Source organism: Oncorhynchus gorbuscha, linkage group LG20, assembly GCF_021184085.1.
Source record: "Oncorhynchus gorbuscha isolate QuinsamMale2020 ecotype Even-year linkage group LG20, OgorEven_v1.0, whole genome shotgun sequence".
Taxonomy (NCBI): Eukaryota; Metazoa; Chordata; class Actinopteri; order Salmoniformes; family Salmonidae; genus Oncorhynchus; species Oncorhynchus gorbuscha.
In genome coordinates this window covers 37,886,898-37,913,648 of record NC_060192.1, presented here as the reverse complement: position 1 = coordinate 37,913,648, position 26,751 = coordinate 37,886,898, and the positions used below count along the sequence as shown (strand labels likewise).

Genomic DNA, 26,751 nt, shown 5'->3' with positions numbered 1-26,751 from the left:
CTCTCTCTCTCTCTCTCTCTCTCTCTCTCTCTCTCTCTCTGTCTCACCTCCTCTCTCTCTCTCTCTCTGTCTCTCCCTCTCTCCCTCTCCTCTCCCTCTCCCTCTCTCTCTCTCTCTCTCTCTCTCCTCTCTCTCTCTCTGTCTCGAGCTCCTCTCTCTCTCTCTCTGTCTCCACCTCCTCTCTCTCTCTGTCTCTCTCTCTCTCTCTCTTTCTCTACCTCTCTGTCTCTCTCTCGCTCTCTCTCTCTCTCTCTCTCTCTCTCTGTCTCTCTCTCTCCCTCTCTCTCCCTGTCTCTCTCTCTGTCTCTCTCTGTCTCGCCTGTCTTATGTGTCTCTAATATGGTCATGCCTTTGCCAGGTTAGGAAGTGCAGCTCAGTTTCCACCTCATTTTGTGGGCAGTGAGCACATAGCCTGTCTTCTCTTGAGAGCCATGTCTGCCTTTGGGGACGTTTCTCAATAGCAAGGCCATGCTCACTGAGTGTACTCTCGCTCTCTCTCTCTGATTCTGAACAATTAAAATTACACTCACAAAAGTTTTTGAAAGCTTAAAGACATTTCAAATGTAATATTATATGTTTTAACAATGTGCAAACAGTTTCAGAAAAATATATACATTTGAAATCGGAAGATTACATACACCTCAGCCAAATACATTTAAACTCAGTTTTTAAAAAATTACTGACATTTAATCCTAGTAAAAATACTAGGTCAGTTAAGATCACCACTTTATTTTAATGAGTGTGAAATGAAAGAATAATTGTAGACAGATGTGAAGATTTCAACTTTTATTTCTTCATCACATTCACAGTGGGTCAGAAGTTTACATAAACTCAATTAGTATTTGGTAGCATTGCCTTTAAATTGTTTAACTTGGGTCAAACATTTCGGGTAGCCTTCCACAAGCTTCCACAATAAGTTGGGTGAATTTTGGCCCATTCCTCCTGACAGAGTTGGTGTAACGGAGTTAGGTTTGTAGACCTCCTTGCTCGCACACGCTTTTTTCAGTTCAGCCCACAGATGTTCTATAGAATTGAGGTCAGGGCTTTGTGATGGCCACTCCAATACCTTGACTTATTGTCCTAAAGGCATTTTGCCACAACTTTGGAAGTATGCTTGGAGTCATTGTCCATTTGAAAGACCCATTTCTGACTAAGCTTTAACTTCCTGACTGATGTCTTGAGATGTTGCTTCAATATATCCACATACTTTTCCCTCATGATGCCATCTATTTGGTGAAGTGCACCAGTCCCTCCTGCAGCAAAGCACCCCCACAACATGATGCTGCCACCCCCGTGCTTCACGGTTGGGATGGTGTTCTTCGGCTAGCAAGCCTCCCCCTTTTTGCTCCAAACATAACGATGGTCTTTATGGCCAAACAGTTCTATTTATGTTTCATCACACCAGAGGACATTTCGCCAAAAAGCACAAACTTTGTCCCCATGTGCAGTTGCAAACCGTAGTCTGACTTTTTTATGGTTGTTTTGGAGCAGTGGCTTCTTCCTTGCTGAGCGGACTTTCAGGTTATGTTGATGTAGGACTCAGTCCTTTGCTGTTGTTCTGGGATTGATTTGCACTTTTCGCACCAAAGTACGTTCATCTCTAGGAGACAGAACGCGTCTCCTTCCTGAGCGGTATGGCGGCTGCCTGGTCCCATGGTGTTTATACTTGCGTACTATTGTTTGTACAGATGAACGTGATACCTTCAAGAAATTCAGGAAATTGCTCCCAAGCAAGAACCAGACTTGTGGAGGTCTACAATGTTTTTTCTGAGGTCTTGGCTGATTTCTTTTGATTTTCCCATGATGTCAAGTAAAGAGGCACTGGGTTTGAAGGTATGCCTTGAAATACATCCACAGGTACACCTCCAATTGACTCAAATTATATCAATTAGCCTATCAGAATCTTTAAAGCCATGACATGATTTTCTGGAATTTTCCAAGCTGTTTAAAGGCACAGTCAACTTAGTGTGTTTGGCCTAGTGTTTGGTAACTTTCCCACTTCAGCCGAATATGTTTGTGCATCACTGGTTCTTGTGGCAACACATCTTGCAAATCTCTCTCCCTATAACAGAGACACTGTGGCTGGAACTCTATCTGTGTGTGTGTGTGTGTGTGTGTGTGTGTGTGTGTGTGTGTGTGTGTGTGTGTGTGTGTGTGTGTGTGTGTGTGTGTGTGTGTGTGTGTGTGTGTGTGTGTGTGTGTGTGTGTGTGTGTGTGTGTGTGTGTGTGTGTGTGTGTGTGTGTGTGTGTGGGTGGTGGTGGTGTGCCTGTATGAGATTTGTGAGGATTCACTTTGTAGTTGTTCCTGCAGACCTTTGTTCAATATTTGAAGAACTGTACGTCTCAAATGGAACCCTATTCCCTATATAGTGCACTACTTTAGACCAGAGCCTTTGGCACCCTTCAATATTTGAAGAGCCCTATGGAACCCTATTCTCAAATGAAGAGCCCTATGGCACCCTATCCCCTATAGAGCACTACTTTAGACCAGAGCCCTATGGCATCCTATTCCCTATATAGTGCACTACTTTAGACCAGAGCCCTATGGCACCCTATTCCCTTATAGACCAGAGCCCTATGGCACCCTATTCCCTATATAGTGCATTACTTTAGACCAGAGCCCTATGCCACCCTATTCCCTATATAGTGCACTACTTTAGACCAGAGCCCTATGGCACCCTATTCCCTATATAGTGCATTACTTTAGACCAGAGCCCTATGCCACCCTATTCCCTATATAGTGCACTACTTTAGACCAGAGCCCTATGGCACCCTATTCCCTATATAGTGCACTACTTTAGACCAGAGCCCTATGGCACCCTATTCCCTATATAGTGCATTACTTTAGACCAGAGCCCTATGGCACCCTATTCCCTATATAGTGCATTACTTTAGACCAGAGCCCTATGGCACCCTATTCCCTATTTAGTGCACTAGTTTATACCAGAGCCCTATGGCACCCTATTCCTTATATAGTGCATTACTTTAGACCAGAGCCCTATGGCACCCTATTCCCTATATAGTACACTACTTTAGACCAGAGCCCTATGGAACCCTATTCCCTATATAGTGCACTACTTTAGACCAGAGCCCTATGGCACCCTATTCCCTATATATAGTGCACTACTTTAGACCAGAGCCCTATGGCACCCTGTTCCCTATATAGTGCACTACTTTAGACCAGAGCCCTATGGCACCCTATTCCCTATATAGTACACTACTTTAGACCTGAGCCCTATGGAACCCTATTCCCTATATAGTGCACTACTTTAGACCAGAGCCCTATAGCACCCTATTCCCTATATAGTGCATTACTTTAGACCAGAGCCCTATGCCACCCTATTCCCTATATAGTGCACTACTTTAGACCAGAGCCCTATGGCACCCTATTCCCTATATTGTGCACTACTTTAGACCAGAGCCCTATGGCACCCTATTCCCTATATAGTGCATTACTTTAGACCACAGCCCTATGGCACCCTATTCCCTATATAGTGCATTACTTTAGACCAGAGCCCTATGGCACCCTATTCCCTATATTGTGCACTACTTTAGACCAGAGCCCTATGGCACCCTATTCCCTAATATAGTACACTACTTTAGACCAGAGCCCCATGGCACCCTATACCCTAAATAGTGCCCTATTTCTGTTAACAAAACCCTATTGGTCCTGATCAAAAGTAGTGCACTATGAAGGGTGTTTGGAATCATGCCACAGAGAGAACATCCCATCAATATTAATTTAACATGGCTCAACAATGCCCCCTGTAGGATGAGAAAAGCAGGTTCACACTCTGACCAATTCTCCTTTTTTTACCTTTATTTAACTAGGCAAGTCAGTTAAGAAGAAATAATTACTTACATTGACGGGGAACGGTGGGTTAACTGCCCTTTTCAGGGGCAGAACGACAGATTTTTACCTTGTGAGCTTGCAGATTCAGTCTAGCAACCTTTCAGTTACAGGCCCAATGCTCGAAACACTAGGCTACCTGCCGCCTCTACACGCTAACCACTAGGCTAGCTGCCGCCTCTACGCTCTAACCACGAGGCTACCTGCCGCCTCTACGCTCTAACCACTAGGCTCCCTGCCGCCTCTACGCTCTAACCACTAGGCTACCTGCCGCCTCTACGCTCTAACCACTAGGCTCCCTGCCGCCTCTACGCTCTAACCACTAGGCTACCTGCCGCCTCTACGCTCTAACCACTAGGCTACCTGCCGCCTCTACGCTCTAACCACTAGGCTACCTGCCGCCTCTACGCTCTAACCACGAAGCTACCTGCCGCCTCTACACTCTAACCACTAGACTACCTGCCGCCTCTACGCTCTAACCACCAGGCTAGCTGCCGCCTCTACGCTCTAACCACTAGGCTCCCTGCCGCCTCTACGCTCTAACCACTAGGCTACCTGCCGCCTCTACGCTCTAACCACTAGGCTCCCTGCCGCCTCTACGCTCTAACCACTAGGCTACCTGCCACCTCTACACTCTAACCACTAGGCTCCCTGCTGCCTCTACGCTCTAACCACTAGGCTATCTGCTGCCTCTACGCTCTAACCACAAGGCTACCTGCCGCCTCTACGCTCTAACCACTAGACTACCTGCCCCCTCTACGCTCTAACCACTAGGCTACCTGCCGCCCCTCCACCCTAACCACTAGGTTACCTGCCGCCTCTACGCTCTAACCACAAGGCTACCTGCCGCCTCTACGCTCTAACCACTAGGCTACCTGCTGCCTCTATGCTCTAACCACTAGACTACCTGCCCCCTCTACACTCTAACCACTAGGCTACCTGCCCCCTCTACACTCTAACCACTAGGTTACCTGCCGCCTCTACGCTCTACCCACTAGGCTACTTACCTCCTCTACACTCTAACCACTAGGCTACCTGCTGCCTCTACGCTCTAACCACTAGACTACCTGCCCCCTCTACACTCTAACCACTAGGCTACCTACCTCCTCTATACTCTAACCACTAGTCTACCTGCCTCCTCTACGCTCTAACCACTAGGCTACCTACCTCCTCTACACACTAACCACTAGGCTACCTGCCACCTCTACACTCTAACCACTAGGTTACCTGCCGCCTCTACGCTCTAACCACTAGGCTACCTGCTGCCTCTACGCTCTAACCACTAGGCTACCTACCTCCTCTACACTCTAACCACTAGGCTACCTGCCACCTCTACACTCTAACTACTAGGTTACCTGCCCCCTCTACACTCTAACCACTAGACAGATTCAGTCTGTTCCATTAAAAGTGGGCTGCTCAGTTCTTTTAAACGTCTTCAGTGCTTCCTTCTGACAGAAGTTGAATTGTGTTTTGTGTGTTTTCTCTGAATGCACTTTGAAACATTAATGTAGTTGGTCAATGCGCTCTGAAATAAGCTATTACCCAGTGTCATCATATCTTTGATATCCCTCCCTCCCTCTCTCCCTCTCTGCCTCGTCTCCCTCCCTCCCTCTCTGCCTTGTCTCTCCTACTTCCCCTCACTCTCCATCCTTTCCTTCTTTGTCCCTTATCCTCCCTCTCCCTCATACCCCTCTCCTACCCATTCTACTCCCCTTATTTCTCTTCCATCTCCCTCTCCCTCTCTCTCCTCCTTCTTCCCTCTCCCTCCCCTTCTACTCCCCCTCTCTCTCTCCTCCATCTCCCTCCTCCCTCCTCCCTCCTCCCTCCTCCCTCCTCCCTCCTCCCTCCCCTTCTACTCCCCCTCTCTCCTCCCTCTCCCTCCCCTCCATCTCTCCTCCCTCTCCCTCCCTCTACTCCCTCTCTCCCTCCTCCCTCCTCCCTCCACCCTCCTCCCTCCTCCCTCCTCCCTCCTCCCTCCCTCCCTCCTCCCTCCTCCCTCCTCCCTCCTCCCTCTCCCTCCCCTTCTACTCCCCCTCTCTCCTCCCTCTCCCTCCCCCTCCATCTCTCCTCCCTCTCCCTCCCTCTACTCCCTCTCTCTCTCCTCCCTCCTCCCTCTCCCTCCATCTCCCTCCTCCCTCTCCCTCCCCTCTCTCTCTCCTCCATCTCCCTCCTCCTTCTTCCCTCTCCCTCCCCTTCTACTCCTCCTCTCTCCTCCCTCTCCCTCCCCTCCATCTCTCTCCTCCCTCTCCCTCCCCCTCTCTCTCTCCACCATCTCCCTCCTCCCTCCTCCCTCTCCCTCCCCTTCTACTCCCCCCCTCTCTCCCACGTCTATGATTAGAGGGTGTTGATATGACCAGGTTTACGTCCCAAATGGCATCCTATTCCCTATGTAGTGCACTACAGTGCCCATAGGGCCTATATATACGTGGAATAGGGTGCCATTTGGTACACAGGCCAACCTTTGACTTCGATAGGCATCTCCTCTCCTCTGGGTTCCCATGGTAACTGTGTTGCTGGGTTCAGTTCCGTGGTATGTGACTCTGGGGCCAACACGATAGAAGATAATGATGGTGGTGATGATGATGAGGGTGATAATAATGAGGGTCAGGATGATGATGAGGGTGATGATAATGAGGTTGAGGATGATGATGAGGGTGATGATAATGAGGGTGAGGATGATAATGAAGTTGCTGATGGTGATTATGATGATGATGATAACGAAGATGATGATAATGAGGTTGGTGATAATGAGGGTGGTGTTGATGATGGTGATAATGAGAATGATGAGTATGATGATAACGAAAGTGATGATGATGATGAGGGTGGTGATAATGAGGGTGGTGTTAATGATGGTGATAATGAGAGTGATGAGTATGATGATAACGAAGGTGATGATGATGATGATGATGATGAGGGTGGTTATAATGAGGGTGGTGTTGATGATGGTGATAATGAGAGTGATGAGTATGATGGTAACGAAGGTGATGATGATGATGATGATGAGGGTGGTGATAATGAGGGTGGTGTTGATGATGGTGATAATGAGAGTGATGAGTATGATGATAACGAAGGTGATGATGATTATAATGATGATGATGAGGTTGGTGATAATGAGGGTGGTGTTGATGATGGTGATAATGAGGGTGATGAGTATGATGATAACGAAGGTGATGCTGATGATGATGATGATGAGGGTGGTTATAATGAGGGTGGTGTGGATGATGGTGATAATGAGAGTGATGAGTATGATGATAACGAAGATGATGATGATGATGAGGGTGGTGATAATGAGGGTGGTGTTGATGAAGGTGATAATGAGAGTGATGAGTATGGTGATGATGATGATGATGAGGGTGGTGATAATGAGGGTGGTATTGATGATGGTGATAATGAGAGTGATGAGTATGATGATAACGAAGGTGATGATGATAATGAAGATGGTGATAATGAGGGTAGTTGACTGTTGGGGAGGATTAGAGTGATAATAATGGTGAGGATGACAAAGATGATAATGATGAAGATAATGAAAATCATATCCTCTTGTAAACCATGGTGTATTTTATATCTGTTCAGTTGAGGCATCATGAAGAGCTTCTATAAGTTACATCACTAAAGAAGATCTGATCTGTAGGCCCCTCCGTTCATCCAGACATCTGACTGACTGTGGAGAATGTGATTTCTGTCTCCACATCAGATGCCCAGATACCTAACAGAGCTCACTGAACAAGACAAAACACATTCTGCTTCCCACATGATATTCTATAACCCAATACACACACACACACACACACACACACACACACACACACACACACACACACACACACACACACACACACACACACACACACACACACACACACACACACACACACACACACACACACACACACACACACACACACACACACACACACACACACACACACACACACACACACACACACACACACAATGTTCCATAACCTAATACAACCATAATAAATGACTGCGGTGATTTGGAGCCTTGGAGAAAAGAGGAAAGTGGCCACAGGGTTAAAATGGAGAATTAGATTGTAGTGTACACACCGTAATGGTGTTCTGAGGATGGAAGACTAAATGTTCTCTGAGATGAATGTGTAGGATTTATTTTGAGTTTGTGCATATGTGTATGTGTCAGAGGAGAGAGAGAGAGAGAGAGAGAGAGAGAGAGAGAGAGAGAGAGAGAGAGAGAGAGAGAGAGAGAGAGAGAGAGAGAGAGAGAGAGAGAGAGAAAGGGAGAGAGAGAGAGAGAAAGAGCAAAAAGAGAGAGAGAGTGTGAAGCGAGAAGCGATAGAAGGGAGAGGAGGGCGCAAAGAGGTTTTCAAAGACAGATGCACTAGGGGAAGAGAAATAGAGGAGGACGAAGGTCAGAAAAGGAGAGGAGCGGGGAGTATGCACAATAAGGAGAGGAGCGGGGAGTATGCACAATAAGGAGAGGAGCGGGGAGTATGCACATTAAGGAGAGGAGCGGGGAGTATGCACATTAAGGAGAGGAGCGGGGAGTATGCACATTAAGGAGAGGAGCGGGGAGTATGCACATTAAGGAGAGGAGCGGGGAGTATGCACATTAAGGAGAGGAGCGGGGAGTATGCACATTAAGGAGAGGAGCGGGGAGTATGCACATTAAGGAGAGGTTGTCAGAGTACAGAGAAATAGATGGAACAGACAGACAGACACAGAGATGGAACAGACAGACAGATACAGAGATGAAACAGACAGACAGGTACAGAGATGGAACAGACAGACAGATACAGAGATGGAACAGACAGACAGACACAGAGATGGAACAGACAGACAGATACAGAGATGAAACAGACAGACAGGTACAGAGATGGAACAGACAGACAGATACAGAGATGGAACAGACAGACAGGTACAGAGATGGAACCGACAGACAGATACAGAGATGAAACAGACAGACAGGTACAGAGATGGAACAGACAGACAGACACAGAGATAGAACAGACAGACAGGTACAGAGATGGAACAGACAGACAGATACAGAGATGGAACAGACAGACAGGTACAGAGATGGAACAGACAGACAGATACAGAGATGGAACAGACAGACAGGTACAGAGATGGAACAGACAGACAGGTACAGAGATGGAACAGACAGACAGGTACAGAGATGGAACAGACAGACAGGTACAGAGATGGAACAGACAGACAGACACAGAGATGGAACAGACAGACAGGTACAGAGATGGAACAGACAGACAGATACAGAGATGAAACAGACAGACAGGTACAGAGATGGAACAGACAGACAGATACAGAGATGGAACAGACAGACAGATACAGAGATGAAACAGACAGACAGGTACAGAGATAGAACAGACAGACAGGTACAGAGATGGAACAGACAGACAGACACAGAGATGGAACAGACAGACAGGTACAGAGATGGAACAGACAGACAGGTACAGAGATGGAACAGACAGACAGATACAGAGATGGAACAGACAGACAGATACAGAGATGGAACAGACAGACAGGTACAGAGATGGAACAGACAGACAGGTACAGAGATGGAACAGACAGACAGATACAGAGATGGAACAGACAGACAGGTACAGAGATGGAACAGACAGACAGGTACAGAGATAGAACAGACAGACAGATACAGAGATTGATGTCTTGTTAATTTATCTGCACTCTCCGATTTTCGCCATTACAGCGAAAGCATATCTTGCGATTGTTTGAGGACGGCGCCCCACATCAAAATATATTTTTTTGAAAATCTTCCTCTGATTTGTCATCTAAAGGGTCCCAGCTATACATGTAGTGTCATTTTGTTTCATAACATCCTTCTTTATATCCCAAAAGGTCAGTTTAGTTGGAGTAATCAACCCGTTCAACCTGCAAAGGAAGGAATCTGAAATTCTACCCCTAAACTTTGTTTCAACAAGTCAAAATATGTTTATATTTACTCCTCAGATATCCTAAAATGTAATCAAACTATAATATTTATTACGGAAAGAAGTATGTTCAATAGCAAACCGATTTTAGCAGGTGCACTCTGTCTTCGTGGCGTGCGCATATGCGAATTTCCAAGACTGCGTCCCTGTACTATAACTAATTGTTCTTATTTGTTTTTGAAGTTACAAGCCTGAAACCTTGAACATAGACTGCTGGCACCCTGTGGAAGCCATAGAAACTGCATCCTAGAATTCAGTATGCCTCTATACTTTCCATTGTAAGACGCATGGGCTTTAAAAAAAAAAACACAATTCCGGTTGGTTTTGCGTTGGATTTTCTCCTACCATATCTATTGTGTTATATTATCCTACATTATTTTATAATTTCTACAAACTTCAAAGTGTTTTATTTCCAATGGTACCAATTTTATGCATATAAAAAAAAATATCCTGGCTTCAGGGCCTGAGCAACAGGCGGTTTACTTTGGACACGTCATTCAGACAGGAAGTGGAGAAAAAAGGGGCCTAGCCCTAAGAAGGTATAACGGCATCATATCCTGTTTCCACTTTACACCCTGCACCTAACTGTACATGTGATGCTACCGCTTACTGAGACATACTGTACACTTTCTACTGTATCCCAGTATGATCTCCATCACTTTCTACTGTATCCCAGTATGATCTCCATCACTTTCTACTGTATCCCAGTATGATCTCCATCACTTTCTACTGTATCCCCGTATGATCTCCATCACTTTCTACTGTATCCCAGTATGATCTCCATCACTTTCTACTGTATCCCAGTATGATCTCCATCACTTTCTACTGTATCCCCGTATGATCTCCATCACTTTCTACTGTATCCCAATATGATCTCCATCACTTTCTACTGTATCCCAATATGATCTCCATCACTTTCTACTGTATCCCCGTATAATCTCCATCACTTTCTACTGTATCCCAGTATGATCTCCATCACTTTCTACTGTATCCCCGTATGATCTCCATCACTTTCTACTGTATCCCAGTATGATCTCCATCACTTTCTACTGTATCCCAGTATGATCTCCATCACTTTCTACTGTATCCCCGATCTCCATCACTTTCTACTGTATCCCCGTATGATCTCCATCACTTTCTACTGTATCCCAGTATGATCTCCATCACTTTCTACTGTATCCCCGTATAATCTCCATCACTTTCTACTGTATCCCCGTATGATCTCCATCACTTTCTACTGTATCCCCGTATGATCTCCATCACTTTCTACTGTATCCCAGTATAATCTCCATCACTTTCTACTGTATCCCAGTATGATCTCCATCACTTTCTACTGTATCCCCGTATGATCTCCATCACTTTCTACTGTATCCCCGTATAATCTCCATCACTTTCTACTGTATCCCAGTATGATCTCCATCACTTTCTACTGTATCCCCGTATGATCTCCATCACTTTCTACTGTATCCCCGTATGATCTCCATCACTTTCTACTGTATCCCCGTATGATCTCCATCACTTTCTACTGTATCCCCGTATGATCTCCATCACTTTCTACTGTATCCCCGTATGATCTCCATCACTTTCTACTGTATCCCGTATGATCTCCATCACTTTCTACTGTATCCCAGTATGATCTCCATCACTTTCTACTGTATCCCCGTATAATCTCCATCACTTTCTACTGTATCCCGTATAATCTCCATCACTTTCTACTGTATCCCGTATGATCTCCATCACTTTCTACTGTATCCCCGTATAATCTCCATCACTTTCTACTGTATCCCCGTATAATCTCCATCACTTTCTACTGTATCCCCGTATGATCTCCATCACTTTCTACTGTATCCCCGTATGATCTCCATCACTTTCTACTGTATCCCCGTATGATCTCCATCACTTTCTACTGTATCCCCGTATGATCTCCATCACTTTCTACTGTATCCCGTATGATCTCCATCACTTTCTACTGTATCCCCGTATGATCTCCATCACTTTCTACTGTATCCCAGTATGATCTCCATCACTTTCTACTGTATCCCATCACTATGATCTCCATCACTTTCTACTGTATCCCCGTATGATCTCCATCACTTTCTACTGTATCCCCGTATGATCTCCATCACTTTCTACTGTATCCCCGTATATCTCCATCACTTTCTACTGTATCCCCGTATGATCTCCATCACTTTCTACTGTATCCCCGTATGATCTCCATCACTTTCTACTGTATCCCCGTATGATCTCCATCACTTTCTACTGTATCCCGTATGATCTCCATCACTTTCTACTGTATCCCCGTATGATCTCCATCACTTTCTACTGTATCCCAGTATAATCTCCATCACTTTCTACTGTATCCCCGTATGATCTCCATCACTTTCTACTGTATCCCCGTATGATCTCCATCACTTTCTACTGTATCCCCGTATGATCTCCATCACTTTCTACTGTATCCCCGTATGATCTCCATCACTTTCTACTGTATCCCCGTATGATCTCCATCACTTTCTACTGTATCCCATCGTATGATCTCCATCACTTTCTACTGTATCCCCGTATGATCTCCATCACTTTCTACTGTATCCCATCACTTTTCTACTGTATGATCTCCATCACTTTCTACTGTATCCCCGTATGATCTCCATCACTTTCTACTGTATCCCCGTATGATCTCCATCACTTTCTACTGTATCCCCGTATGATCTCCATCACTTTCTACTGTATCCCAGTATGATCTCCATCACTTTCTACTGTATCCCATGTATGATCTCCATCACTTTCTACTGTATCCCAGTATGATCTCCATCACTTTCTACTGTATCCCCGTATGATCTCCATCACTTTCTACTGTATCCCCGTATGATCTCCATCACTTTCTACTGTATCCCAGTATGATCTCCATCACTTTCTACTGTATCCCAGTATGATCTCCATCACTTTCTACTGTATCCCAGTATGATCTCCATCACTTTCTACTGTATCCCCGTATGATCTCCATCACTTTCTACTGTATCCCCGTATGATCTCCATCACTTTCTACTGTATCCCCGTATGATCTCCATCACTTTCTACTGTATCCCCGTATGATCTCCATCACTTTCTACTGTATCCCCGTATGATCTCCATCACTTTCTACTGTATCCCAGTATGATCTCCATCACTTTCTACTGTATCCCCGTATGATCTCCATCACTTTCTACTGTATCCCCGTATGATCTCCATCACTTTCTACTGTATCCCCGTATGATCTCCATCACTTTCTACTGTATCCCCGTATGATCTCCATCACTTTCTACTGTATCCCCGTATGATCTCCATCACTTTCTACTGTATCCCCGTATGATCTCCATCACTTTCTACTGTATCCCCGTATGATCTCCATCACTTTCTACTGTATCCCCGTATGATCTCCATCACTTTCTACTGTATCCCCGTATGATCTCCATCACTTTCTACTGTATCCCATATGATCTCCATCACTTTCTACTGTATCCCCGTATGATCTCCATCACTTTCTACTGTATCCCCGTATGATCTCCATCACTTTCTACTGTATCCCATTATGATCTCCATCACTTTCTACTGTATCCCGTATGATCTCCATCACTTTCTACTGTATCCCCGTATGATCTCCATCACTTTCTACTGTATCCCCGTATGATCTCCATCACTTTCTACTGTATCCCCGTATGATCTCCATCACTTTCTACTGTATCCCCGTATGATCTCCATCACTTTCTACTGTATCCCCGTATGATCTCCATCACTTTCTACTGTATCCCGTATGATCTCCATCACTTTCTACTGTATCCCCGTATGATCTCCATCACTTTCTACTGTATCCCCGTATGATCTCCATCACTTTCTACTGTATCCCCGTATGATCTCCATCACTTTCTACTGTATCCCAGTATGATCTCCATCACTTTCTACTGTATCCCCGTATGATCTCCATCACTTTCTACTGTATCCCCGTATGATCTCCATCACTTTCTACTGTATCCCCGTATGATCTCCATCACTTTCTACTGTATCCCCGTATGATCTCCATCACTTTCTACTGTATCCCCGTATGATCTCCATCACTTTCTACTGTATCCCCGTATGATCTCCATCACTTTCTACTGTATCCCAGTATGATCTCCATCACTTTCTACTGTATCCCCGTATGATCTCCATCACTTTCTACTGTATCCCCGTATGATCTCCATCACTTTCTACTGTATCCCCGTATGATCTCCATCACTTTCTACTGTATCCCCGTATGATCTCCATCACTTTCTACTGTATCCCCGTATGATCTCCATCACTTTCTACTCCCGTATCCCACTTTCTACTGTATGATCTCCATCACTTTCTACTGTATCCCCGTATGATCTCCATCACTTTCTACTGTATCCCCGTATGATCTCCATCACTTTCTACTGTATCCCCGTATGATCTCCATCACTTTCTACTGTATCCCCGTATGATCTCCATCACTTTCTACTGTATCCCCGTATGATCTCCATCACGTTCTACTGTATCCCCGTATGATCTCCATCACGTTCTACTGTATCCCCGTATGATCTCCATCACTTTCTACTGTATCCCCGTATGATCTCCATCACGTTCTACTGTATCCCCGTATGATCTCCATCACTTTCTACTGTATCCCCGTATGATCTCCATCACTTTCTACTGTATCCCCGTATGATCTCCATCACGTTCTACTGTATCCCCGTATGATCTCCATCACGTTCTACTGTATCCCCGTATGATCTCCATCACTTTCTACTGTATCCCCGTATGATCTCCATCACTTTCTACTGTATCCCCGTATGATCTCCATCACGTTCAGGTATTTACAGCTTTATAGTTGTTGGTTTAGCTAGAAAAAACAATTGTTTGCCATATTAGCGTGTGACTCCTCAAAACACAACATGGTATCAAGAAGGAGATAACGCTGAAACGAGCCACCTGCGATTCACCAGATCTGCTTATTATTTTCATTGTTGCTCGCTGTCTGACCATCCAGAATCATAATGTCCTTCTATCCCTTTCTGTCAGACAGAATCATAATGATAGAATGATAATGAGAGAATCCTTCTATCCCTTTGAAGCACACGCATCGTTGTCGTGACGTTGTGACCCCTCTCTGGTCTTAAGTAACATAACCATAGACCACTTCAACTGGTGCAACCCTTCCACTCACGGGTGGCCAAAATGAACTAACTGAAAGCTTCTGAGCCACGCCTCAAATATCATTTCTGTGTGCCTTGCCTTTCTAGTGAATTTCAGAGTTACCACCCATGACTGTATTTGTTACATAGACATGGTTGTTGAATTTGTTTGTTTTCAGTCCTGTGGCCTTCACTTAGTGAAGTCCTAGGTGAATATTACCATCAAAATGTTACTATTTATGACAATAAATATCCAGGAGTGCGTGATGGATGGCAGGAGTGCGTGATGGATGGCAGGTGTGCGTGATGGATGGCAGGAGTGCGTGATGGATATCCAGTTGTGCGTGATGGATGGCAGGTGTGCGTGATGGATGTGGACTTCACTAAGTCAGTTAGTAAGTGACAGTTATCAGTCAAATTGAACTCTTTATGGTAACATGTAACATATTCCATAAAGTGATACAATCTTATTTTGAGGCGTACTTTTACTCTAATGCAGTAACTTGAAGCACTTTGTTTTACGGGCCACATCAGGCCTGCTAGTCACAATTATGCTGGTTTGCAAAAAAGTGATGTGTAATTCCTCTTGGAAACCTGCCAAGAGTTAGAATATCCAACCGTTGGGATTTACATTCACCTGCGATCTGCATTCAGAATGACAGAGTTAATTTAATACTTACAGTTAATTTAACACCTGCATCAACACTAGAAATGTTACCCTGAACAATCAATACTAGGTTTTGGCCATTTTGCTGTTGATATTAATGGCACCTTGTCCTAAGGTAGGTCCAAAATGGCACAAGGCATAGGGCCTCCGGTCAAAACTAGTGCACTATATAAGGAATAGGGTGCCATAGGGCTCCGGTCAAACTAGTGCACTATATAGGGAATAGGGTGCCATCGGGCTCTGGTCTAAAGTAGTGCACTATATAGGGAATAGGGTGCCATAGGGCTCTGGTCTAAAGTAGTGCACTCTGGTCTAAAGTAGTGCACTATATAGGGAATAGGGTGCCATAGGGCTCTGGTCTAAAGTAGTGCACTATATAGGGAATAGGGTGCCATAGGGCTCCGGTCTAAACTAGTGCACTATATAGGGAACAGGGTGCCTTTTCAGACTCTGCCCTTCCCTCACTTCATCATATCCTCACTATCCCAGCTTCTGTCTCAAGAGGCGCCAGTCTTGTCAGTTAATTCATAATGTGGTAGAGTTGAGTTGAGCTGAGTGTACCTGTTGCCATGGTTTCTCCATATGTTAGACACATATAGCATGAGCTTTAGCTTGACAGGTGCTCCAGTTGAGAGTTCCACTTGTCGAAGCTCCAGAACTCTGGTGGGAGTTCTGTCAGATGGAAATGGAACCAGACGGAACACACAGCAGAACGTCTCTGTCATGTGTAAAGAGTCAAACAATATCTTACTGTAAACTGACTGACTGTAGATCTGTATATCTAATGTTGATGTAAACCCGTTCTCTCTCTCTCTCCCTTCTTCTATCTATCTCTATCCCTCTCTCTCTCCCTTCTTCTATCTCTCTCTCTCTCGCTCTCTCTCTCTCTCTTTTCCTTTCGCTTCCTTTCGCTCTCCCTTCTTCTCTCCTCTCCCCTATATCCCTCCCTTTCTCTCCCTTCCCCCTACACCCACCTCCCCCTTCTATCCCTCCCTCCCCTCTCCCCCACCTTCCCTCTCTCTCTTTCCTTCTCTCTCTTCTCTCCCTCTCTCTCTCTCTCCTCTCCCCCACCTCTCTCTCTCTCTGTCTTTCCCTCTCTCCTCTCTCTCTCTCTCTCTCTCTCTCTCTTTTTACCCTCTCTCTCTCCTCTTCCTCTCTCTCTCTCTCTCTCTCTCTCTCTCTCTCTATCTCTCTCTCTCTCCTCTCCCCCTCCTCCCTCCCTCTCTCTCTCTCTCTCTCTCTCTCTCTCTCTCTCTCTCTCTCTCTCTCTCTCTCTCTCCTCTCTCTCTCTTCTCTCTTTCTCTCCTTCCTCTCCCCCTCCTCCCCCTCTCCCTCCAGTTTGTAGCACAGCCCAACTGTCAGCAGCTGCTGGCGTCTCGCTGGTACGATGAGTTCCCAGGCTGGAGACGTCGTCACTGGGGAGGGAAGTTCCTCACCTGTGTCTTCCTCAGCCTCCTCTTCCCTGTCTTCTCCCTCTGCTACCTCATAGCCCCGAAGAGCCGCTATGGACTTTTCATCAGGCAAGTAGACTACCGGTTAGTGACCGGAAGGTTGCTGGTCAGATAGGCAGGCCGGCAAGCGGAATGTTGCCAGTTTGAAACCTGAGGTCTGACTTGAGGATAAATCTGTCAGGAAACGGAAGTTTAATTACTATTGGACAATAAAGTAATAATGATTATTCTGATTATTCTCCTCATCCTCCCCCACTCCTCCTCACCCTTTTCCTCTCTCCTCCTCCTCCTCCTCCTCCCCTCTCCTCCTCTTCCCCTCTCCTCCTCTTCCACTCACCTCCTTCTCTTCCTCTCTCCTCCTCCTCCCCTCTCCTCCTCCACTCTCCTCCTCTTCCCTTCTCTTCCTCTTCCCCTCTCATCCCCCTCGCCCCTCTCCTCCTCCCCCCTCATCCTCCTCCTCCTCCTCCTCCTCCTTCCTTCCACATCAGGAAGCCCTTCATCAAGTTTATCTGCCACACAGCCTCCTACCTCACCTTTTTGTTCCTGCTCCTGCTGGCATCACAGCATATAGTGACTACAGAACCGGACAGACAGGGGCCAGCACCTACTACTGTAGAATGGATGATACTGCCCTGGGTACTGGGTGAGTGGAGGGGTTGGAAGGAATGGGTGATACTGCCCTGGGTACTGGGTGAGTGGAGGGGTTGGAAGGAATGGGTGATACTGCCCTGGGTACTGGGTGAGTGGAGGGGTTAGAAGGAATGGGTGATACTGCCCTGGGTACTGGGTGAGTGGAGGGGTTGGAAGGAATGGGTGATACTGCCCTGGGTACTGGGTGAGTGGAGGGGTTAGAAAGAATGGGTGATACTGCCCTGGGTACTGGGTGAGTGGAGGGGTTGGAAGGAATGGGTGATACTGCCCTGGGTACTGGGTGAGGGGAGGGGGTGGAAGGATTGGGTGATTTTGCCCAGTGTACTGGGTGAGGGGAGGGGGTGGAAGGATTGGGTGATATTGCCCAGTGTACTGGGTGAGGGGAGGGGTGGAAGGATTGGGTGATATTGCCCAGTGTACTGGTTGAGGGGAGGGGGTGGAAGGATTGGGTGATATTGCCCAGTGTACTGGGTGAGGGGAGGGGTGGAAGGATTGGGTGATATTGCCCAGTGTACTGGTTGAGGGGAGGGGGTGGAAGGATTGGGTGATATTGCCCAGTGTACTGGGTTAGGGGAGGGGGTGAAGGGGAGGTGTACTGGGTGGAGGGGTGGAAGGATTGGGATGATGTACTGGGTGCCCAGTGTACTGGGTTAGGGGAGGGTGGAAGGATTGGGCCCAGTGTACTGTGTGAGGGGAGGGGGTGGAAGGATTGCCCAGTGTACTGGGTTAGGGGAGGGGTGGAAGGATTGGGTGATATTGCCCAGTGTACTGGGTTAGGGGAGGGGTGGAAGGATTGGGTGATATTGCCCAGTGTATGATCTCTCTAGTGTTCTATATGCCTGCACTTTCTATCGTTCACTTTCTAGCTTGGTCTTTACCTCTCTTCCCCTCATCTCCCCCTTTTATCTCTCTCTCGATCTCACACTACTTTCTCTCACTTTTTCACTCCCCCTTCTCTCTTTTTAACTCTCTCTGACTCCCTCCCTCCCTCCCTCCATCTCTCTCTGTAGGTTTTATCTGGACAGAGATCAAGCAGATGTGGGATGGAGGATTGCAGGACTATATCCATGACTGGTGGAACCTCATGGACTTCGTAATGAACTCTCTGTACCTGGCTACTATATCACTGAAGATAGTGGCCTATACCAGGGTAAAACACACACACACACACACACACACACACACACACACACACACAAAACACACACACACACACACACACACACACACACACACACACACACACACACACACACACACACACACACACACACACACACACACACACACACACACACACACACACACACACACACACACACACACACACACACACAGACCATTTAACTAGTGGAATATGTAGCACCTGTTTCATCAAACGCTGTTTCCATTTCCTTTCACAGGAAACCATTTCACACTTCTTCAGACTTAACTACCAATCCCAGGGTTTATTCAGTCTTATGAAAAGCCTTTTTACAAGGTTTGACTTCAGAGAGGAAGAGCACTATCACATTTAATTGATTTCATGAAGACCTATTTTCTTTGCTAAGCCATTTGAACTCCTATTCAAGCTGAGAGAGAGAGAGAGAGAGAGAGAGAGAGAGAGAGAGAGAGAGAGAGAGAGAGAGAGAGAGAGAGAGAGAGAGAGAGAGAGAGAGAGAGAGAGAGAGAGAGAGAGAGAGAGAGAGAGAGAGAAAATGTATTTGTCACATACACATGGTTAGCAGATGTTAATGCGAGTGTAGCGAAATGCTTGTGCTCCTAGTTCCGACAATGCAGTAATAACCAACGAGTAATCTAACCTAACAATTACAAAACTACTACCTTATACACACAAGTGTAAAGGGATAAAGAATATGTACATAAAGATATATGAATGAGTGATGGTACAGAGCGGCATAGGCAGGATCCAGTAGATGGTATCGAGTACAGTATATACATATGAGATGAGTAATGTAGGGTATGTAAACAAGATGCAGTAGATGGTATAGAGTACAGTATATACATATGAGACGAGTAATGTAGGGTATGTAAACAAGATGCAGTAGATGGTATAGAGTACAGTATATACATATGAGACGAGTAATGTAGGGTATGTAAACAAGATGCAGTAGATGGTATAGAGTACAGTATATACATATGAGACGAGGGTATGTAAACAAGATGCAGTAGATGGTATAGAATACAGTATATACATATGAGACGAGTAATGTAGGGTATGTAAACAAGATGCAGTAGATGGTATAGAGTACAGTATATACATATGAGATGAGTAATGTAGGGTATTTAAACAAGATACAGTAGATGGTATAGAGTACAGTATATACATATGAGACGAGTAATGTAGGATATGTAAACAAGATGGCATCTTTTAAAGTGGAAATAACACGTAAAACAACACAAAGCTGCATAGTTTCCTAGGAGCGAGGCATCTCTTTCGGCGCCGGAAAGAGAGGTAGAGAGGTAGAGAGAGAGAGAGAGAGAGAGAGAGAGAGAGAGAGAGAGAGAGAGAGAGAGAGAGAGAGAGAGAGAGAGAGAGAGAGAGAGAGAGAGAGAGAGAGAGAGAGAGAGAGAGAGAGAGAGAGAGAGAGAGAGAGAGAGAGAGAGAGAGAGAGAGAGAGAGAGAGAGAGATAGAGAGAGAGAGACAGAGAGAGAGAGAGAGAGAGAGAGAAAGAGAGAGAGAGAGAGAGAGAGAGAGAGAGAGAGAGAGAGAGAGACAGAGAGAGAGAGAGAGAGAGAGAGAGAGAGAGAGAGAGAGAGAGAGAGAGAGAGAGAGAGAGAGAGAGAGAGAGAGAGAGAGAGAGAGAGAGAGAGAGAGAGAGAGAGAGAGAGAGAGAGAGAGAAAGAGAGAGAGAGAGAGAGAGAGAGAGAGAGAGAGAGAGAGAGAGAGAGAGAGGGTGGCATTGCTCTCTTACGCTCTTCGCAATTCCATTCGATGAAGAAATATTTTCATTAAAAATTAACTCTTCCTCTCTCTCTCTCTCTCTCTCTCCTCTCTCTCTCTCTCTCTCTCGCTCTGTCTCTCTCTCTCCAGTACAGTGGCTGTAAGCCCAGGAACCAGTGGGAGATGTGGCATCCCACCCTGGTAGCTGAGGCTGTGTTTGCCATTGCCAACATCTTCAGTTCCCTTCGTCTCATCTCCCTGTTCACAGCTAACTCCCACCTGGGACCTTTACAGATCTCCCTGGGACGCATGCTGCTGGACATCCTCAAGTTCCTCTTCATCTACTGTCTGGTGAGTGAAACAAACACCAACACCACACACACACACACACTCCAACACCCCACACACACACTCCAACACCACACACACACTCCAACACCACACAACACATGCAGACACACACAACACAGACAAGTTCCCTGGGCACCAAATGACGTCGATTAAGGCAGCCCCCCATAGCATCTCTGACACATTTCGGTTGAATGTCTTCAGCTGTGCAAAATGACTCAGTTATGCCCCTTTACCTGTTCCTCTATGTAGCTGGTCCTTTAACACCTACCTCTATGTAGGTGGTCCTTTAACACCTACCTCTATGTACGTGGTCCTTTAACACCTACCTCTATGTAGGTGTTGCTGGCGTTCGCAAATGGTCTGAACCAACTCTACTTCTACTACGAGACAAAGGCCGCAGACGAGAATGGCAAGTGTAAAGGCATCCGCTGTGTCGAGCAGAACAACGCTTTCTCTACGTGAGTTGGATGGTGTGTGTGTGTGTGTGTGTGTACTTGTGTGTGTGTGTACTTGTGTGTGTGTGCACTTGTGTGTGTGTGCACTTGTGTGTGTGTGCACTGTGTGTGTGCACTGTGAGTGTGTGTGTGCACTGTGTGTGTGTGTGTGTGTGTGTGTGTGTGTGTGTGTGTGTGTGTGTGTGTGTGTGTGTGTGTGTGTGTGTGTGTGTGTGTGTGTGTGTGTGTGTGTGTGTGTGTGTGTGTGTGTGTGTGTGTGTGTGTGTGGTAGAATTATCAAAATATAATTTATAATCCCTCCCTCCCTCCCCCTCCATCTCTTCCCTCCCTCCCCTCCCCTCCCCCTCCCTCCCTCCATCTCTTCCCCTCCCTCCCCTCCCCCACTCCCTCCCTCCCTCCCTCCCTCCCTCCCTCCCTCCCTCCCTCCATCTCTTCCCCTCCCTCCCCTCCCTCCCTCCCTCCATCTCTTCCCCCTCCCTCCCCTCCCTCCCTCCCTCCCCCCCTCCCCTCCCCCCTCCCTCCTCCCTCCCTCCCTCCCTCCCTCCCTCCCTCCCTCCCTCCTCCCCCCCTCCCTCCCTCCCTCCCCTCCCTCCCTCCCTCCATCTCTTCCCTCCCTCCCCTCCCCTCCCCTCCCCTCCCTCCCTCCCTCCCTCCCTCCCTCCCCCTCCCTCCCTCCCTCCCTCCCTCCCTCCCTCCCCCTCCCTCCCTCCCTCCCTCCATCTCTTCCCCTCCCTCCCTCCCTCCCTCCCTCCCCTCCCCTCCCTCCCCTCCCTCCCTCCCTCCCTCCCTCCCTCCCTCCCTCCCTCCCTCCCCTCCCTCCCTCCCTCCCTCCATCTCTTCCCCTCCCTCCCCTCCCTCCCCTCCCTCCCTCCCTCCCTCCCTCCCTCCCTCCCCTCCCCTCCCTCCCTCCCTCCCTCCCTCCCTCCCCTCCCCTCCCTCCCTCCCTCCCTCCCTCCCCTCCCTCCCTCCCTCCCTCCCTCCCTCCATCTCTTCCCCTCCCTCCCTCCCCCCTCCCTCCCTCCCTCCCCTCCCTCCCTCCCTCCCTCCCTCCCTTCATCTCTTCCCCTCCCCTCCACTCCCCTCCCTCCCTCCCTCCCTCCCTCCCTCCCTCCCTCCCTCCCTCCATCTCTTCCCCTCCCTCCCTCCCTCCCTCCCTCCTTCCTGTAGATTGTTTGAGACTCTCCAATCTCTGTTCTGGTCGATCTTCGGTCTGATCAGTCTGTACGTGACTAACGTAGATGCGGACCATCAGTTTACAGAGTTTGTAGGGGCCACCATGTTTGGAACCTATAATATAATCTCCCTGGTGGTTCTACTGAACATGCTGATCGCCATGATGAACAATTCCTATCAACACATCGCTGTGAGTACTACTACTACCATACTACTACTATACTACAGCGATACTACTACTATACCACTACTGTACTGCTACTATACTACTACTATACTACAGCTATACTACAACTATACCACCGCTATACTACCACTATACTACTAATATATTACTACTATACTACGGCGATGCTACTACTATACTACTACTATACTACAGCGATGCTACTACTACTATACCACTACTATACTACTACTATACTACTACTATACTACATCTATACTACTACTGTGCTACTACTATACTGCTGCTATACTACTACTATACTACTACTATACTACAACTACACTACTACTACACTACTCCTATACTACAACTGTACTACTACCATACTACTACTATACTACTCCTATGCTACCGCTATGCTACCACTATACTACTACTATACTACAGCTATACTACTACTATACTACTACTGTGCTACAGCTATACTGCTACTATATTACTACCATACTGCTACTATACTACTGCTATATTACTACTATACTACTACTATACTACAGCTATACTACTACTATACTACTACTATGCTACAGCGATACTGCTACTATATTACTACTTTACTACGGCTATACTACTACTATACTACTGCTATACTACTACTGTACTACATCTATACTACTACTATACTACAGCTATATTACTACTATTCTACAGCGATACTACTACTATACCACTGCTATGCTACAGCTATACTACTACTATACTACTTCTATACTACAGCTATACTACTACTATATTACTATATTACTAGTATACGATAATAAACAACTCCTACCATCACATAGCTGTGAGTGCATTCTCTGACTACATGCTCTGATTATATGCTCTGACTACATGCTCTGACTACATGCTCTGACTACATTCTCTGACTACATGCTCTGACTACATGCTCTGACTACATTCTCTGACTACATGCTCTGACTACATTCTCTGACTACATGCTCTGACTACATGCTCTGACTACATTCTCTGACTACATGCTCTGACTACATGCTTTGACTACATGCTTTGAGTACATGCTCTGAGTACATATTCTGACTACATGGTCTGACAACATATTCTGACTACATGCTCTGATTATTTGCTCTGACTACATGCTCTGATTACATGCTCTGACTACATGCTCTGACTACATGCTCTGAGTACATGCTCTGACTACATGTTCTGACTACATGCTCTGACTACATGCTCTGATTACATGCTCTGACTACATATTCTGACTACATGCTCTGAGTACATGCTCTGACTACATGTTCTGACTACATGCTCTGACAACATTTTCTGACTACATGCTCTGAGTACATGCTCTGACTACATATTCTGACTACATGCTCTGACAACATTTTCTGACTACATGCTCTGATTACATGCTCTGAGTACATGCTCTGAGTACATGCTCTGACTACATATTCTGACTACATGCTCTGACAACATTTTCTGACTACATGCTCTGATTACATGCTCTGACTACATGTTCTGACTACATGCTCTGACTACATGCTTTGAGTACATGCTCTGACTACATGCTCTGACTACATGCTCTGAGTACATGCTCTGAGTACATGCTCTGAGTACATGCTCTGACTACATGCTCTGGGACAGTCATGGGGTAGCTTCCCATTTCTGTAGTTTCCCATGCTTCGCAGTATGTTGGAAACACCCGCTTTAGCTACAGAAAGTCAACATACGAGAATACCCCTAGAGTCTGCGAGAGCGGGGGCGGAAGATGACTCATCGGCTGACAACATGGTAACGACTGGACTGGAAACGACTATGAGTAATGAGAGCACAGCACAAGAGAACACCACAGCAACTGTCACAAGTTCTGCTGCAACAGTGGGCCACAAACAGATGCAGGTATGTGCCTGTGGTTGGAGGAAAGTTACATCACACCATGGGTTGAGGATCCACCAGGGGAAGAAGGGGTGTTTGGGTAAAGAGAGACAGAGAACTCGCATTGATTACTTTCTGCGAAAGCGATCAAATCAGTCGAATGAAGCACAGCAACTGGACGCAAACCATAGATTGCAGTGCATCAGTACCACTGTCATGGAGGACGTAAACTCAAGTACCGAAGTAGCAACTGAGGTGGAACCAACAACAGGAGTGGAACTCACCCAGCCTCCCAGACCTGCAGTCGAGAGGAGACTACCAGGGCACAGACCGTATGTGAAGTGGCCTGGCGCCAGTGACAAGAAGTTGTGGGAAACAGTGAATACTGACCTTACCTTGACCCTCGAGAAACTTCGAGGCACAGTGGAGAAGAAGTTGGAGAGGATGGGGGACATCATCTATGAGTACGGGACAGAAAGATTTGGAGTGGAAGAGGCAAAAGGCGGGAGAAAGGTTCCAACCCCACCAGTTTCCAGGAGGCAACAAGAAATCAAGCGCCTCGTTCAAGAAAGGCGGCAGCTTAAGAAACAGTGGAAGAAGGCCTCGGAAGTGGAAAAGGAGGGCATAGAGGCACTTCAGGCTGACATCAAAACCCGGTTGGCATCCCTCCGTAGAGCAGAGAACCTACGGAAACGCAGAAGGAAAAAAGAACAAACTAGAACTCGATTCTACAAAGATCCCTTCAAGTTCCTTAAAAGTCTCTTCACAAAAGAAAAACGTGGAGCTCTAAAAACAACAAAGAAAGACCTAGAGGAGCACCTGAGAACAACAAACGTTGACTCAAAGTGACATGAACATCTGGCCATCCCATCAGATATCCCACCCATTGAACCCCCGGAACATCATATTGAGACCAGCCCTCCGACATGGAAAGAGGTGGAAGACACAGTTCGACGGGCAAGAACAGCATCAGGTCCGGGGCCAAATGGAGTCCCGTACAAAGTGTATAAGAACACACCAGACGTCCTGAGGTTCCTCTGAACGCTTATGAGAACAGCTTGGCAGAAGAAGATAATACCCAAAGTGTGGCGTAGGGCAGGCGGGGTCCTGATCCCTAAGGAGAAGGATGCAGTGAACATCAGCCAATTCCGCCCAATCTCCTTACTGAATGTCGAGGGAAAAATCTTCTTTAGGGTCATTGCCCAGAGGATGGCCGAGTACCTACAAAGGAATGCGTACGTCGATACATCTGTACAGAAGGCAGGAATATCAGGGTTCTCTGGCTGCTTGGAACATTCCAGCATGATCTGGCATCAGATCCAAATGGCCAAGGTGGAGAAAAGGGACCTCCATGTAGTCTTCCTCGACCTCGCCAATGCATTTGGCTCTGTGCCCCATGAACTCCTGTGGTCTGCCTTCAGATTTTTCCACATACCGGACACCATCACAAACCTGGTGAAGTCGTACTTCCAGGATCTGCAGTTCTGCTTCACCACCTCAGAGTTCACCACCTCATGGCAATGCCTGAATGTAGGTATAATGGCGGGATGTACCATTTCTCCGTTGGCATTCACAATGGCAATGGAGGTTATCATCAGATCCTCAAAATGGGTTGCTGGTGGACAGTGAGTCGACTCTGGTTTCCGCCTCCCTCCACTCAGAGCCTACATGGACGACATTACAACATTGACCACCACTGTCCCATGCACCAGGAGACTGCTCAGAAAACTTGAGGAGAACATCAGCTGGGCCCATATGAAGATTAAACCATCCAAGTCACGCAGCATCTCGATTGTGAAGGGAGTACTCTCTGACCTGAAATTCTTCATCGGAGATGACCAAATCCCAACAGTGTCTGAGCAGCCGGTAAAACACCTTGGAAGGTGGTATGATGCAAGCCTGAACGACAAAGACCAGGTGCAACAGCTGCGCAAAGACATCAGTAGTAGCCTACAGTCCATCGACAACACCCAGCTACCTGGAAAGTTAAAGGCCTGGTGTCTGCAGTTTGGTCTCCTACCCCGTGTGTTGTGGCCCTTAGCACTGTATGAGGTTCCAATCTCAACAGTGGAGAAGATGGAAAGAGGAGTCACAGGCTACTT

The 26,751-nt window shown here is 46.7% G+C and overlaps 1 protein-coding gene across 1 annotated transcript in view; it reads left to right on the top strand.

Moving 5' to 3' along the window:
• Window positions 1–26,751, top strand: part of LOC124006910 (short transient receptor potential channel 4-like) — a 128,688-nt gene that overhangs the window by 86,990 nt on the left and 14,947 nt on the right. Inside the window, exons 7-12 of the mRNA XM_046317099.1 lie at window positions 16,963–17,148; window positions 17,568–17,718; window positions 18,737–18,876; window positions 20,762–20,962; window positions 21,299–21,420; window positions 22,585–22,780. Of these exons, the coding sequence (XP_046173055.1) occupies window positions 16,963–17,148; window positions 17,568–17,718; window positions 18,737–18,876; window positions 20,762–20,962; window positions 21,299–21,420; window positions 22,585–22,780 (996 nt within the window). The remainder of the gene's footprint in view (window positions 1–16,962; window positions 17,149–17,567; window positions 17,719–18,736; window positions 18,877–20,761; window positions 20,963–21,298; window positions 21,421–22,584; window positions 22,781–26,751) is intronic.